Here is a 16738-nt window from a genome sequence, read left to right on the forward strand (position 1 = left end):
CTAGCCTCCAAACTTCTGCACACACCAGTATGCCTTTCTCCCTTTCTGGGGAAACTCTTATTCAACCTTCAAGGCCCAGATTAAATGTTTCCCCTTTTCTTGAAGCCCTTCCGGAGTCTTTCCCTCCCTCCCTCTTCTAGGCTCCCATATACATTATAATAATTTCTTTATATGTCTGTCTCCCCACTATTATGTGGACTCCTCAAGGACAGGGGCTATATTTTAGTACCCTCTATATCTTTCCCTGCACATATATGGGTGCTGAAAACATCTGGAATGGACAGTTTATCAATAGAGAATATGTTTGTGTGGTTAATCTATGCCTGGCTCTCCCAGTACTGTTTAATTTCGTTCATTAGTGATTCTACACTGCTGAGCAGAGTGCCTGGCACACAGTAAGTGCTCAATAAACATTTTCTAACTGAATGAATAAATGAACAAATGATGAAAGCTCCAGAATACACATCTTGCAAATTCTATATATGCTATATAACTTTGAAAGATAACTTAAACCCTTTCCTCAACAAAGCACCATGGGTCAGTTACTTCCGCTATATGATACAAATTACTTCACCGCCAGCCCTTCCCAGGGCCCCCAACCTTTCCCGTCTCTCCAGGCTCCCTTGCTGTGCTGGGTGACTTGCAGTGGAGCTCGCTTACCTGGACGTCCTGCTGGACCAAGTCCTCGCTCACCACATCGTCATTTTCCCTGGTGCCCTGGGCAGAGAGACAAGGGATACATGCTTCCACCAGCAGAGCAAGGGGCAAGGTCTGCATGCCAGCGGTGGAGACAGGAAGGGCTGGGAAAACCCTGGTGGCCCAGAGGTGTCCAGGAACAATGACATACAGCTGCCGTTGGATCAAGACCTCAGCACCTGTTTTGGAGGGACTCTAAGCGTCCCCCTGCTGGCCTCTCCCTTCATCCTTAGTGCTGGGATCCAATAGGGGAGTCCTGAGACTAACCAAGGTCCCTCCATGTGCCCTCATCCCAAAGGAAGTCAGAGCCTTGTACTGAGGACATACTGGTGGACAGGGCCCTGTGCTCTGCATGGCCCCTGCCTCAGGTCCTGGCATTGTTCATGACACTCCCCAAGAATGATACCAAATGGGAAACTAGTTTGCTCTGTAAACTTTCATCTAAAGCACACACACACAAAAGATGCTAAGAGGACCTGCACGGCAATTAGCGCTTTTCCGGTGGTCATGGGCAGCGATAAGGTGCCAAGAGCCCATAAGAGAAAAAGATCACAGGATGGAACTCTCCTCTCCAGAACAAACTGCTTTGAAAATGGGGGCAAAGGTCACATTTTCCCACTCCTGAAGTCTCTCCTGCTAATTCCTCAGTTGCTTAATATGGGATGTGGGTTGTTACGGTGATGGGAGGAGAAGAATTGGGAGGTTTGGTGTAAAATGCGGAGGAAAGTGGTAGCTTAACTTATATATAAAGCTTCACATAGGTTTGGTCCTTGAGGCTGGGCTTGAGACATCACAGTACTTGTTCCCAAAGCGCCTGTGGTCACAGATTCCTGTGGAGCCAGGCAGGTAAAGTACACGTGAAGGTGGCTGGGTAGGGGCATGCTCCTGGCCACTGTAGTCAGGCAGAAAAGGAGGCCTGCTGTTGCCAGAACTTTCCATTATTTGAAAGCATCCAGAAATCTGCATTTTGGATAAAATATCCCTATTTTTAAATGTTAGCAACTAACTCGATGTTGTTTTCTTTTTTAAACATTGTGTGGGAAAAGAAAGAAAAAAATCCAACTTGGCAGGTTGAATTCAGCCATGGACACCAGTGTGCAGCCTCTTTATAGTCTCTTTATACAGCAACAGGTTTGGTTTTTTGGTTTTATACTGGTCTGGGGAGGGGTGGGAGAAGGTGGCAGGGCTTGGGTATAGGAGACACGGTGTGGGCAGCCCCGGAAACACCAGGTCCCTGCTGGTATCCCCATGCAGGGGCCATGGCTGGTGAAGACACCATGGCAGGAGAGAAGTAACAGGAGAGGATACTCCTGGGCACAAAAGGGAAGGTATGTGTGTCAAAGGGAAATGCAGGTCACCTAAACACACCTGCCTGTGCAAACTAGGAGAAACAGACACGGGGACTCTGAGACTCTACACCCAGGAGAGCCACACAGAAACAATCTCAAGCCTCAGAGGATAAAATGGGAAGTGGTAGAGGGAGCTCAGGATAACAGGAGGACTTTACAACTGAGGAGACACCAAGGTGTTCCTTACAAGCCGCCCTGTCTGGGGGAGCAGAAGGGAAGGGGCCAGTCTGGCCTGCGCCCTAGTACTGGGCTCCAGGGTGTTTCTCAGAGCTCCAGGGTGGACCAACCTGCAGCAGGACCACGAGCATCTTCTGGAAGTGACCAGAGGTGTCGCCAATGATGTCGGCTTCCAGGTCCCGTTCATAGGCTGCAGGGAAGAAAGACAAGCTCCGATCCCATCCCCAGGAGGGAAAAGAGCCTGCTGCCCCACAAAATGATGAGGTATATGTTACAAAGCCCAAGACCCAGTCGACACCACCTAATGACAAGACCCAGGGTGTATCTTCAGTTGTTTTGTACTGACCCATGATGTGAAGAAATGGAATTGCTCCCCTTCTCTCTGCTGCTTTCTGTACCTTCCTGATCTGGACACCATTTGTTCTCACCTGAACAGTGTGGCTACAACCTTCTAACTGTTCTACTTCTGTTCTTGGTCCCACTCCAATCCACAGCAATAGGGGTGACTGTCTTATAGCCTATATCTGATCATAATATTTCTCTACTTCCCACAGGACTTAGAATAAAACATTGTCTCTTTACCTTGGCCTACAAGGCTCCGTGTTGTCCTGCCCCGTCTTCTACTTCTCTAGCCTCATATTGGCTAATAGGCTTATACCAGCCTCCGGGTTCTGGACCTGCTGTTCCCTCTGCCTGGAGGAATTTTCTCCCCACTCTTTATACAGTTGGCTGCTTCTTGTCTTCTCCCAAGACGGGCTTTCCCTTACTACCTGTCTGAAGTAGGTCCTCTCTAGTTAAACACCGTCTCTCCTTATCTTGTTTGCTTGCTCCATAATACTTAGCACAACGCATCATCATGTTTATCTGTTTTTTGTCTGTCTCTTTCATTATTGTATAAGCTCTAGGGATTGCACTGGTTTATCCGCCCCCATATCCCCAGAACATAGTTTAGTGCCCAGCACAGAGCCGGTGCTTATTGGATGGATGGACGGACAGATGGACGGATGGACAGACGGACGCGCGGGCGGGTGGATGGATGGATGGAATAATGGATGGATGAGAGACAATGAAAAGGAAAAACAGATGGATAGTCTTAGGTTCCACACTTTGCAATTGCCTTCATTTTATATCTGAAGCACCTGAATGGCCCCTCTTGCCCATCTCACCATCTTTGTATGCTTGAACCAGTTGGTGGATCTGCTCATTGGTCCGGGAAGCCAAGATCTCAATGAGGCACTTCTCATCGGTACCAATGCCCTGGAAGATGAGAAGGAGCACATGTGAATCAAGACCTGCACTGAGAATAAAAGACATGGGTTCTAGTTCCGCCTCTGCCACCAGCTTGCTTTCTGACCTCGCATGAAAAACCTTTATTTTCTGGGCCTCAATTTTCTCGTCTGTAAAATGGAGATGATACTAGTGCCTCTGCCAAACCCACGAGAATACTGGGGACTTACTAATCTCTACCACTGCCAAGTGTATCAGATTATGAAATCAATTCTTGCTGAGTAGCTCATCTGAGGCAAAGGTCATGGAACTTTGTAAACTGTGAAGTGCTCAGTACATTTAAGGGCTATTTTTTTCCATGCTTCCGAGGGGGCAACCCTCTACCTTAGGCAAACTGAGCTACTCCTGGACACACTGCCACAACCTCTCCTGCCATTTTCCCCCAAGTCTTTAACGATCTTCCCACGCCTATCAACCAAATCCTCTCCAGGATTTTGAGTTTAACTTGATCCCCCATCTTCTAAGAAACCTTCTCAATCCACCCCAGGCCCACGTCTCACCCTCCTGGCTTCCTTTACAATGCCCTTGGCCTTGGATATTTCAACACTATTTGTCTCCACATCCCTACATCTTGCATCCTCAGGACTGTAAGCTCCTGATGTGGGAGTGTGGGCCAAAAGCCGCCTTGCATGGGGTCAGCTTCACACCAACACTTGTCCCACATCTGTCCACCTGGAGGAGACTATGGTGCCCTTTCAGGGCAGGGTTTAGCATGATGCCTCATGAAGCAGGGTGCATCAGCTGGGTAGATGCAGGGCTCATTGAATGCTTGCCACAGAGCCAGGAATCTTCCCATTAACCACCCCCTGCCCGCACTCCCCACCCCCCAGGCTTCTTACTGAGATGGCGTCTTTAATTTCTTTGGCATCACAATAGGCAAGTGGCCTCATGAGGCCCACAATCAGTCGTTCAAACTTCCCTGTCAGCTCATACTTCAAGTCAGCGATGAGGTCCTGGGGAGGGAGGGGGTGGAGAAGAAAGGGGGACAGTAGTTATAGGATAACTTTGCACAGGCACTGGCTCCATCTCATGAATCATCACTCTCGGAGGTGTGTCCTACCATCAGTGCTAAGACACAGAGGCATGTCTGAAGTCACACAGCTGTAAGTGGCCGTGCAGGTTCAAGTGCACAGCACTGCACCTCTCACCACCACTGTCTGCTTGTCCACTTGTGCACCATCTGTCCCCCCACTATCTGGGTCCATAGGGCTGAGACCTCATTGGTCTTGTTACCAATGTCGCCCAGCAGACAGCGGGTGCTCTGGACCTATCTGTGGCTAAATGATGCCAGGCTGAGAGAAGACACAGAGCAGAGGGCGGGAGTGTCAACCCAGGGACAGACCCAGAGTCAAGGGCTAAGGAAAAAACCTGAATGAACACATGAGTGGGTAAAACCACTCCCCTATCCCATCTGCCCTCCCGTTGCCATGGTTACCTTGCCATAAAGGGACTTGTAGCTCTGGGAGATCTCCTGCCTCTGCCTGTTGCTCCGGGAGGTGATCAGCTCCAGTATGGCCTCCTTGTCACTGCCTGGAAGAGGGAGGGCACACATCACCCTACTAACCTGCCTCCAGGAAGCCCACTAGGGCTGCCCCTGTCCTGGACACAGGCCTCACAGCTCTCTGCAGTCCTGGCATGAGCCTTCTGCTCGTGAAGCTGTGGTGTGAGGAAGGGGGGAGCCTATGAGGACTTATCAGGTCTGTACTGAGAGGGATCAAGGAACACAGACTGTCTGAGCTCCGAAGGCCCTGACCCAGCTCCTCGTTGTACAAACAATGAACCTGAGGCCCAGTGAGGAGCAAGATCTCACAGTGAGTCTGGCTGAGAGAAAACCAGTTGTTCTAACACCCAGCACAGGGTTCTTTCAACTCCAGAGTGATAAAAGGAATAATGAGCACCAAATTCAGTGTAGTGGTTACTTCCAAGAGGAAAGGAGGGACTGGGTGGGTGACGTTATCCGGAGGGGTACCTACCAGGCAGGCTTCAGCTACACTGAAGAAGCTCTATTTCTTAAGTTAGGTGGTAAGTCTATGGGTCCTTCTATTATTCTTTATACTTTTTATTTGTCTGAAATTTTTATAAAATTATTAAAAATAATTGCTTCTTGGCCTTTTGGCTAAGATCAAGTGAAAAATTAATAAAAAGAGGAGACAAAAGAATGAGTGAGTACATCTTGTTCCTCCATGAGCACTTAAAGGTTCTGGGCTATACTCCCATTTGGGGAGCACCCCACACCCTCAATGAATCGTCCTTTTTGCAGGCCCCACCCCCTGTGGTTTCCCAGCACCTACCAAAGCCCTTCATGGCGGTGTACAGAGCCTCGGCATCCTGGCTGGGGTCAAAGTTCGGGAAGTCATGGATGGAGCCCCGATACTTGGCACCCTGTGGAGAGAAGAACAGAGGCTGAGCTGCTAACCCTGGCCTGGGTGGAGTCAGGGCTGAGTTCCCTTCCCCTGCAAAATCAAGCAGCTGACTACACATACCCTGAGTAAGGGTGCAGACAACTTCCCATACTACCTATTGAAATCTGCTCAAAGGATGGTGCCACTTCCCCAAGGGAGGGTGGCTCAGCCGAGGCCCACAGCCTTACACCAATTTCTGCAGGACGCAGGAGAGGGGTAAGAAAGGGTGGCTGAGTACACAGGGTGGAAATTATTCCTGCAAGAGTAACAAAAGCCCCTCACATTTTTATGGCACTTTACAGTTCACAAGAGGCCCCTGGGCAATACAAATGGTTAACGTACTTGGTTGCTAACCGAAAGGCTAGAGGTTTGAGTCTACCCAGGGGCACCTCAGGAGAAAGGCCTGGTGATCTACTTCCAAAAAACCAGCCACTGAAAACACTATGGAGCACAATTCTACTCTGATACACACACGGCCGCCATGAGTTGGCGCCAAGGCAACTGGTGTGTTCCTAGTTTGGAGTTTACAAAGCCCTCCCGCCTCCATTACTGTGACTGCTTCAACAACTTGGAAAAACACTTAAGATTACCTCTATCACAGAGACCAAGAAATCAAGACCAAAGAAGGGAAGCTACTTGCTGGAGGTCACACAGAGCCCAGATCTCTGTCCTCCAGCTCCGGAAACCTTGTGGCTGCCAGCTAGGGAGAGTGGGGTCTCGGGCTCACAGCCACCCTCGGGTTCAGTGCAAAGATACACCGCTGCCCCTGTGGGCGCAGCAAACTGAGCTGTGAACCGGCCTCTGAGGACAAGCTGACTGGGTCCTGAGGGGAGTGGAGGAAGCCAGGGGGTCTTCGACATCAAGCCTGAATGCACAATGGGGCTGGTTGACAGAGAAGTCAGATGTGGGTCAGCTAGACGACACTGATGAGTATCGGGTGCGGGACAGCTGAGGATGCCAGAGCCCAAGTTGCTGGGCACACAGCAAGGTGACAGAGTACTTAATCTGGGCCAGACCCAGGGCAGGGCTGAAGATTTGGAGAAACAGGACTGATCCCTGTTCTGCCAGAGCTCTGGCCCAGTGTAGGAGAAAGATAAGCATACACATTACCCTTAAGCTTGTGATAAATAAGCTAAGACAAAGGAAAGGTAATGTGAAAACAGAGGAGGCTGATTCCAGCTGGGGGAGGGAACCAGGAGACGCTTCATGGAAGAAGAGGTTGGGGGGGTGGCCCCCACAAGTCTTAAATGATTAGGGATGGGACAGGCAAAGAGTGGGCTTACAGCCATGGCCTGTACTTCCCAAGGCAAAGCCCACCTCCCAGAGCTCACAAGACCTGGGCCAGGAATCTGGATCCTCTTAGGACTGGTCTGCAGAGGCTGACTCCTTGGAGGTATGCAGGTGGGTGCAGGGCTGCTATTTAAAGCTCTGGCGGGTCAGGTGACCAGAAAGGGACACAGCCCTCTTCCTGCCACCAGTAATCCCCTGCAACCTGATCCCACCCCTGGGCAGTGAAACAGGAGTTAACACCAGAACCAGGGGTGTCCTGAGTCCTCCCCCACCCCCGCCACATGGCGGCTTTACCACCACAACTTCTCTCTGCAGCCCAAGGGATCCCTGCTGACCACACCACCCAAGACCTGGGAAGGCAGGTACCAGGTCTGCCCTGCAATATTCCCAGTTCTTAGCATAAACAGCGACTGAAGGAGGGATGGATGAATGAACAAATGGGTGTCCTACAGAAATCTGACTTTCCAAAGCCTCTGTGTTTCTCTCAGGTCATCCTCAGCCCAGCAATATCAGAAAAATAGAGCGGACAATATTAGCTTCGTGGGATGGAGATGCAAGAGGCCTTGTTATAATTATAGTTACTGCTTTGCTATAGCCCTAAAGACCGCTTAGTTCAAGCCTCCGCTTGATACTCAACTCCATGGGGGACAGAGACTGTGTGATGAAAAGACAAATAACCATGAATAAGAAGAATAGCCACATATCTCCAGCATCCAGTGTAGTGCTTGGCTCAGAAACCAGAGGGACAGTAACTGTGACTGGGTTGGTTGAAGGAATGAAGGCTCCGTGACAGCTTGGGCTCTGAGATGGAGGATGCTAAAGGGAAGGCGGTGGAAGGGGCCTTTTCCAGGCACTGGCCTCCTAGCAGTGGTCTCTCCAATGCTGGGGCCACCCTGAGAATCACATGTTGTTGTGTGCCCTCAAGCTGATTCCGACTCCCAGTGACCCTGTTATGACAGGGTATAACTGCCCTGTAGGGTTTCATAGGCTGCAATTTTTACAGGAGCAGATCGCCAGGTCTTTTCTCCTGAGAAGCTGCTGGTAGGTTTGCATTGCCAACTAGTGGCCAAGCACTTAACCACTGCGCCAACAGGATTCAATGAGAACCATGTAGTGAGAACCAAATGAGGGTGGCTGCTTTTCACATTGCCACCTGTATCCCAGGAGACCCCCCTGAAACAGAGAGGGAAGATGACTTATCCAAGATACAAGGCAAGTCAGCAGCCCTGCTGGGAAGGGCATCCAAGGCTCCAATGGACCAAGCTCTCTCCTTTCCCTCCAGATTCCATACAGGGCAGGGACTTGAGATAAGGAAGGGACAACCGCCACCCAGCCTCTCACCCAGCCCAGTTTCTCCCCTTGCCAGAGAGGTCCAGTGCCCCTCCCCTTGAAAACCAAAACACTCGAGTTATTTCACTCCACCGCTGCCTCCTCCGTCGGAACACAGCTGCTGTTATGCAGGTCTGTGTCCTCTCTGTGCCATTTGGACCCTGTTTCAAGGCTATAAGTGGGCATGCTTGTCCAACCCATGAGACCAAAAGAGCTTCTCACACTCTTAGACACTCGCTCTTGCAGTGCAACTGATGCCACCTGCAGCCTTTCCAAGTATTCATTCATTCATTCAGACAACATTTATTGAGCACCTAGTAAGTGCTAGGACGAGGGACCCCTAAGAGCTCATAGTCAGGTAGGGGAGATGTATAACAATTCCAATTATAATACAGTGTGGCAGGAGTCTCTAGGTGGTGCAAACAGTTAATATGCTCAGCCACTAACGGAAAGGTTGGAGGTTTGAGTCCACCCAAGGGCACCTTGAAAGAAAGCTATGGTGATTTACTTCCTGAAAATCACTCATTGAAAACTCTGTGGAGCACAGTTCTACTCTGACACACATGGAGTTGCCATGAGTCGAAGACAACTTATTACTTGTTACGGTGTGGTAGACATGCTAAAAGTAACGCTGGAACCAGAGAAGAGATACTTCCTCTAAAAAGTGCTATGAGGGCAGGGACAGTGTCTGCCTTGTTCGCTGTTGTATTTCCAGCACCTTGTGCAGGGCCTGGCACAACGAGGCACTCACTAAGTATGTGTTTCATAGATGCATGGATGCATGAATGGCTGTGTGTGTATTCTGAGCAGTTCAAAGCCTTCCTGGAGGTATAGTCTAAGCTGAGTCATAAGGATGAATAACAGCTGGTCCCCTTAGGTAGGGGAGGGAGGGAAAAGGTAGTGAGGGAAAGGTGTCCCTGCAGAGGTGGCAGCTTGGCAAAGGCCTGGAGACAAGGGCAAGCCGGGACATTCCAGGGACTGGAAGTCCTGGAAGACAGATCAGGTGGGATAAAAGGGAAGCAAGTGGAGAAATGAGGTTGGATTGGAGGGTGATTAAACAGTTAAAGACTCCTGGGGAGGAGGAGGGCAGCAACAGTCGTAGTTGGTGGTGCTCTAAACATACCATTTAAGCACAGGGGGCCTGAGATCATGGTTTTCCAGGGTACAGCAAGGCTCTAGCACTCTGGCATTATTTTTCTTATCCATGAAACAGAGCTCTCCACTCCTAATCTCATCACCAGTGTTTTGACATTTTTTACCAGGTTACTAACTTGCCTTTTTGTGTAGGTCATAAACAGTTGAGTAGCAGCAAATTTATATGGTTCAAACTAATACCTTTCCCAAGGTTGAGCTGTGGGATCTAGAGAATGTTTTCACTTTTCTGCTGGGACACGTATATTGGTGGTGACAAGCGTCTTGGTTCTTCAGTGCTCATGGGCGGACTCAAGGTCGCTTAGATCATGAAAGTGTAAGTTGCCAGGAGGGAACGAGAAGACAAAAGAGTGTTCCCCAGGATGAAGGCAAAGATTTTGACAGCAAGCTCACCACCCTCTTTCTTATCTCTGCTCCCCACTTCCATGCTTCTCCCCCTCATACAGTGCAGGTGGGACAGTGTTCTGGGAAGGGGCTGAAGCTGGTGGAAGATGAGGCAACGCCATGCTGGGGGAAAGGGAGTATAATGCCCTTTATGGATCAAAACATTCACTTAGAGGCAGCAAGCTTAGCAAGCAGCGATGCTGGTCTCCTATGGGGTTCTCTATGGATAATAGAGATGATAAAAAAAGGTAATAAAATCCTCCAGCTAACAGAGGATTAGTCAGAGGGAATGGGCACCAGTCCTGCCAGGTTATCCCAGGACCCCAGAGAGGACCACAGCCACCAGAAGGGGTGGGAGGGGTGCAGTATCTTAGCACAGGTTCCCTTTTAGACAGAGGGGCAAGTCCTTAACATCATCCAATCCAGGATTCCCACTATCAGTCATTCTCATATAAACTCATGAGTTTTGCCATCTCCAAGTGCCACCTGTGTAGCTTCCCAGGCTTCTCCTCCCCCACCTCACCTACACAGCTGTGCTATCTGGCAGACAGGTTCCTGGCCTCAGGTACCCAGGAGCAAGGGGAGGGGTAAAGGGAGGGGAGAAGAGAGGAGAAGGTACTCTCCACCCTGAAATATTCAGCAGGTCCTGGTGCCAGCTGGTGAGCAGCCTGGGCCCTGGGGCTTGGGAGGGTTTGGGCCCCACCCTGCTGCTGCTGGCAACAGGAGCCCAGGCCCTGACTCTCGTGGTGCAGAAGTCACCCAGAGAGAGGGCTGCCGGATCAGGACTCCCGCAAGAGCCACTCTGACTGGCCCTGATGCAGGCCCCATCTTCACAGCTCTCACACTGTTCTCAAAATGTTTTCATGCCTACGATGGTGCAAACCGTTAAACGCTTGCCTGCTAACCAAAAGGCTGGTGGGTTTGATCCACCCAGAGGTGCCTCAGAATAAAGGCCTGGCAATCTACTTCCTCAAAAATCAGCCATTGAAAACCATATGGAGTACAGCTCTACTCTGACAGACATGGGGCCACCAAAAGTTGGACAACTTGACAGCAACTGGTTTTTGTGTTCAAATCCCAAAACATCCCTGGGACTCAGGCCCCAGAACTGTCTCCCAGGACCTTTCTATGACAACCGCATTATTTCATCACTTCTTTGGGCCTCAAGTTCCCATTTTCTGGAGGTAAAAATAGGGAAAACACCACAATTATCACAGTGGAAGGAACTGGGATGACAGGACTAGAGAAGAGAGAAGAGTGGCTTGCTCTGCGTGAGTGTTTTGGGGACAGGGAGGGAATGCAAGGACCCTAGAAGCAGAGCTGGGATGCCAATAACTGAAAGCATAGATACAAACCAGCTCAACGGAAGACTTTTCTGCACTCCTCTCTGCAACCTCCCTCCCCTCCCCCAAATCCTTCTACTCCAAAAAACCCACTGCTGTTTAGTTGATTCCAACTCATAGTGACCCTATGGGATAGAGTAGAACTGCCCCATAGAGTTTCCAAAGAGCAGGTGGTGGATTTGAACTGCTGACCATTTGGTTAGCAGACAGCCATAGCACTTAACCACTGATGCCCCTAGGGCTTGCACACTAAATTACTAAACACATTATACCCTCTCACTCCCTCACTCCCTTCTGCCGTGTTCCCGGTCCCTCTACCTAGACTACTCTTGGCCCCCTAGCTCTTACCCTAGTAGCTCTATTTGCCCTCTAGGTCACTCTATTCAGGCAACTTTCCTCATTCCATCCACCTGGACAGGGTATCCTTTCCCATCAGAGCACTTATCATTGTGCACTGGAATTTCAACCCAAGAAATGGGAGGAGGGGCCCTAAGGCCCTCACACCCTGGGACTTTTGCTTACAGGGCCTCTACAGGCTCCCTGCTCATGGCAACAAGAAACCAAAGGTCAGCCAGGCAGATGGCATGGCCAGACACCACTGGGCCAGGAGTCCAAAGACCTATCTGTACCTAGGTCCTGGCCTCTTTGATCTCCGGGGCCTTGCTCTTTCCACTTGGGTCATCTAGAATTCTGCAATCTGAATGTCTCTCAAGAAGTAGCTCTGGGATGACTGCATGAAGGAAACGGGGAACAGATGAGTTCCGCTTTGGACTTTTGCCCATAACCACTAACACTCTCTCCTCCTGGTCAGAGTGGCCTCTCGTGCAAAGTACTCTGTTCAGTGGATGAAAGGGGCCCAAGACTTTCTGAGTGGACAGGCTAGGACTTTTTTAAGAGTATGGATCCTTTCTCACAGAACACACCACACTATTCAAAAATGAAAATAAATATCCTTTAGGCCCAGGTTCATTGGATGGCAGGTCTTAAAGACAGGAAAGAAATTTAGTTATCACTGAGCTCAACCACCTAGTAAGAGAAACTAAGGCACAGAGGGGGTAAAGGACTCATGCAAGATCACATAGCCCCTGTATTACTATTCTGTGGCCAGCATCTCCATGGCTGGAGTGAGAGACAAGAGGAGCTAAGTCAGGCGTCCCTTAGCTTACTCTTTCTCTCCCTGTCCCACCATCCCACCGACCACTTCTCTTTCTTTTAGGCCAGCTGTCTTAGTCATCAGTGCTGCTAGAACAGAAATACCACAAGTGGGCGGCTTTAACAAACAGAAATTTATTTTATCATAGTTAGGAGGCTAGAAGTTTGAATTCTGGGTACCAGCTCTCAGAGGATGGCTTTCTCTCTCACTGTTTGTTCTGGAAAAAGGTCCCTGTCTCTTTTGAGCTTTTGCTCCTGGGCGATCTTCATGTGGGTTTGCATCTCTCTCTCTCTTCCCCCATCTCTGCTTGCTCTTTCACTTGTTTTATCTCTATTGTATCTCTAAAGAGATTGACTTAAGACACACCCTACACTAATACTGTCTCATTAACATAATAAAAAACCCATTCCCAAATGGAATTATAACCACAGGTATAGCCCTCAAGTCGATTTCGACTCACAGCGACCCTCTAGGACAGAGTAGAACTGTCCCATAGGGTTTTCAAGAAGCAACTGGTGGATTTGAACTGCTGACCTTTTGATTAGTAGCCATAGCTATTAACCACTACACCACCAGGGCTCCAACCACAGGTATAGGGGTTAGGAATGAGCCCTGGTGGCACAGTTCGAACTCGCCAGCCACTCTGTGGGAGAAAGATGTAGTAGCAGTCTGCTTTTGTAAAAGATCATAGCCTTGGAAACCCCATGGGGCAGTTCTACTCTATCTTATAGGGTCACTACGAGTTGGAATAGACAGCCATGGGTTTGGTTGGGTTTATACGTGTTAGGATTTATAATACATATTGTGGGAGGACACTGGCCAACAAGGATCACTCTCAGGCAAACACTGGCACAGAGGGACTCCCTAACTCTGACCATGGATAGAATTCAATCCTGGCCACACACAGAAGTAAAAGCTCTGATATGCCTCAAATTTTATTGCTTACCAAACTGGTCATACACCACAAAAGATTGAAGTTAGTGTCTCCCAAGGCTTCTTGGGGAAATTTAATCCCAAATGGTTGACAAGTAACACTGCTACCTCCAGAGCCGAGAGGACCCTCTCTGGCTTTTGTATGTCTTATATCCATTCGGCTTCCTGGGGGAACCACTCTTGGACCATGCAGTTCAGATGGGGCTGATTCACCACCTGGTTCCATGACAGGGCATGTTACCCAGACTCAGCCAATGAGAACCAAACCTAGGACTTCCTTTGGAATTGTTGGAAACAGGGTATGTTGTTTCCCCTGGGACTGCCAAGGTAGTGGATTGGAAGTCTGGAAGTGCTGGTGGCTAGTCTGCCAAAGAAGGGAAGGGCTTATCCAAAATGAAGCCATGCAAAGGAAGCCCAGTTCACAGAGGCAGAACCCTGACAATATCATTTGGCATCCTGGATCAAGCCAGACCTGAAGCCCTCGGCTTCTCGATCATGTGAGCCAATACACATCCCTTTCTGCTTAAGATGTTGTATGTTGTCAACAGTCACTTGCATCTGAAAAAACTGTAACTTATAATGGGAGCAAGCTAGGCCTAAGAACTTCTCCTGCTTCTTTCAAGCTGAAGGTACCAGGGATCTCTATAGCAGATCTGGCAACTCCAGAGGGAGCCTAGGGCCCAGGAAAGCAAAGCACGGCCTTCAGGAGGGGAGAGCTTCCTTACCTGTGCTGGTTTGGCCATGGTCTCAGATTCTTTAACAGAAAACACTGTGGAGAAAAAAGAGAAACCCATGAGATTCCCCCACATTGTGCTCCCCTTCATTCTTTCCCCCAACTTTCCCCACCCTTCCTTCCTCCCAAGCAAAAGTGTCCTTCCCCTGCCATTTTCCAGCTGCTTCCAGCCCTCTAGGTTAAATCATGCCCAAAGACCTGACTCAGGGCCAGGTGCATTTTTCAGAGGACAAGGCATCACAGACAAGACAGTGTCCAAACACTAGCAACCAGGGTGGGAAAGGAACTTGAAGCCAAGAGGGAGAGAGGGCCCAGCCACTGATCACACAGGCTGTGCACACACTTTCCAGGACCTGGCCTCACTGAGCCCTCACAGCAGTCCTTCTGGGCATCAGATTCCCCTTTTTCGTAGATGAGGAGATTAAGGGTGTGGGCTCAGGGAAGTTAAGTAACTTGCCCAAGGTCACACAGTTCAGAATTAAATTAAACTATTTCCAGATTTCAGAGTCCACGCTATTTATACCACGCACATGCTCTCTCCAAGTCACTAAGAGTGGTTTCAGAACCTACGGCTTAATGGTCTGCAGATGAGAAGATTCAAGGAGATCGCAGTCATCTGCTACAAACATTGGAAGGGCTCTCCTTCCTGTTTCAGTCAATAAACATTTATTTAGCACCTACTCCATGTGAGGCACAATTCTAGGCACTGAAGATGCAGCAATAAATAAAAGATAAATCCCTGTTTTCCTGAAGTTTACTCTATAACGTGAGAATACTTTTTTTAAATGCACACATCAAGCTGTAATAAGAACTAAGGAGAAAAGATAAGGTTTGGTGAAGGCAGAGTGCTGAGGGTGCTATCTAATAAGGTAGAGTGGTCAGAGGGTCTTTCTGAGATGATGAGCCACATGGACACCTGAGGACAGTGTGATCTAGGATGGGAACAGTAAGTGCAAAGGCCCCTGAGGCAGAAGCGTGCTTGGCAGGATTGAGGACCACCACAGAGCCCCGCGTGGCTGAGGTGCACAATGTCAGGGGTGGGGGGGCATTGGTAGGATGTGGGGAGGGGGCAGCAGGGGCCAGTGCCTGAAGGTCCCTGTAAAAACTTTGGATTTTTCTGATGGGACAAAAGGTCACTGCAGGGGTTTGAACAAACAGGACACATGATCGACTTATATCTCATAGAAAACGGATGTGCCTGTGGGTCACAGGAAATGGGGCCTACAGTAAAGAAAGAAGAAACAAAGGTATATTACCTAAAAAGGAAAGGCCAAAGGGGATGTAACTGATCTGGAAAGGGGAAGGGAGTGGGGAAAGGGGCTGAGGCTCTGCAGCACGCTCAGCAGGAGGGCAACAGAGTCAAAAGGGATTGTCTCTGGGGCTAAGAGGGGCAGAAACCAAGAACCACTGCTTTCTATTTGAAGCTGGCCTGTGTAGTTTAACCTTTTAAAAAACCATGTCACATATTACTTTTAAAAAGTAAAAATAATAAAAATAAATAAAAATAAAAAACTCAATTGGACTTATTCAGTGAGGTCTTCAAGGAACAGAACCAGAAGAGACAGCAGAACCAAGGAGACTTTTCAGCTCAAGCTCCCAGTTCTCTATCCCTCCCCTAAATCCGACCCCTGCCACTCCTAGGGAAATCAGCCCCTGATCTCAATCCACAGTCTTGCTGGCCTTTGAGGTTTGTATGGGTTGAATTGTGTCCCCCTAAAATGTGTTATAAATCCTAACCCCTATACCTGTGATTAAGGAGCCTTGGTGGCAGTGGCTAAGAGCTGGGCTGCTAACCAACAGGTTGGCTGTTGGAATCCACCAGCCGCTCCTTAGAAACCCTATGGGGCAGTTCTACTCTGTCCAAAAGGTCACTATGATTCAGAATCAACTATACGGCAACGGGTTTGGTTTTTCTTTTTTTGTTTGTCTGGTGGCACAGTGGTTAAGCGCTTGGCTGTGAAAGGTCAGTGTTTCAAACCCACTAGCTGCTCCCTGGGAGAAAGATGTTGCAGTCTGCTTCCATAAAGATTACAGCCTTGGAAGCCCTATAGGGCAGTTCTATGATGTCCTATAGGGTCACTGAGTCAGAATCGACTCAATACAGGGGGCTATAATCCCATCTGGGAATGGGCTTTCTTTGTTATGTTAATAGACAGTATTTGTGTAGGGTGTATCTTGAGTCAATCTCTTTAGAGATATAAAAAGAGCAGATAAAACAGGAAGAAAAGAAGCAGAGATGGGGCGAAAATAGATGTCACCCTACATGAAGATCACCAGGGAGCCAAGGAACAGACGCTGATGAGAAAAGGACCTTCCCCCAGTGTCAACGGAGAGAAAGCCTTCCTATAGGCGTTATGAATTTTCCCTGAATTCGGACTTCTAGCCTCCTTAACTGTGAGAAAATAAATTTGTTTGTTCAAGCCACCCACCTGAGGTATTTCTGTTAGAGCAGCACTTGATCAATAAGACAGGGTCACTGGAGATCGTGTGAAACAGTGGGGAGAACACAG

The 16738-nt window shown here is 49.1% G+C and overlaps 1 protein-coding gene across 2 annotated transcripts in view; it reads right to left on the reverse strand.

The window, feature by feature from the left end:
• Positions 1 to 16738, reverse strand: part of ANXA6 (annexin A6) — a 67518-nt gene that overhangs the window by 33043 nt on the left and 17737 nt on the right. For both annotated transcript variants that reach the window (XM_010591967.3, XM_003404610.4), the window contains exons 2-8: positions 14221 to 14264; positions 5801 to 5891; positions 4945 to 5039; positions 4349 to 4462; positions 3389 to 3479; positions 2333 to 2412; positions 661 to 717 (exon numbers count right to left, since the gene is read on the reverse strand). In XM_010591967.3, the coding sequence (XP_010590269.1) occupies positions 661 to 717; positions 2333 to 2412; positions 3389 to 3479; positions 4349 to 4462; positions 4945 to 5039; positions 5801 to 5891; positions 14221 to 14238 (546 nt within the window). In that variant the 5' untranslated portion in view covers positions 14239 to 14264. The remainder of the gene's footprint in view (positions 1 to 660; positions 718 to 2332; positions 2413 to 3388; positions 3480 to 4348; positions 4463 to 4944; positions 5040 to 5800; positions 5892 to 14220; positions 14265 to 16738) is intronic.

This window comes from Loxodonta africana, chromosome 2 (assembly GCF_030014295.1).
Source record: "Loxodonta africana isolate mLoxAfr1 chromosome 2, mLoxAfr1.hap2, whole genome shotgun sequence".
NCBI classification, from domain to species: Eukaryota; Metazoa; Chordata; class Mammalia; order Proboscidea; family Elephantidae; genus Loxodonta; species Loxodonta africana.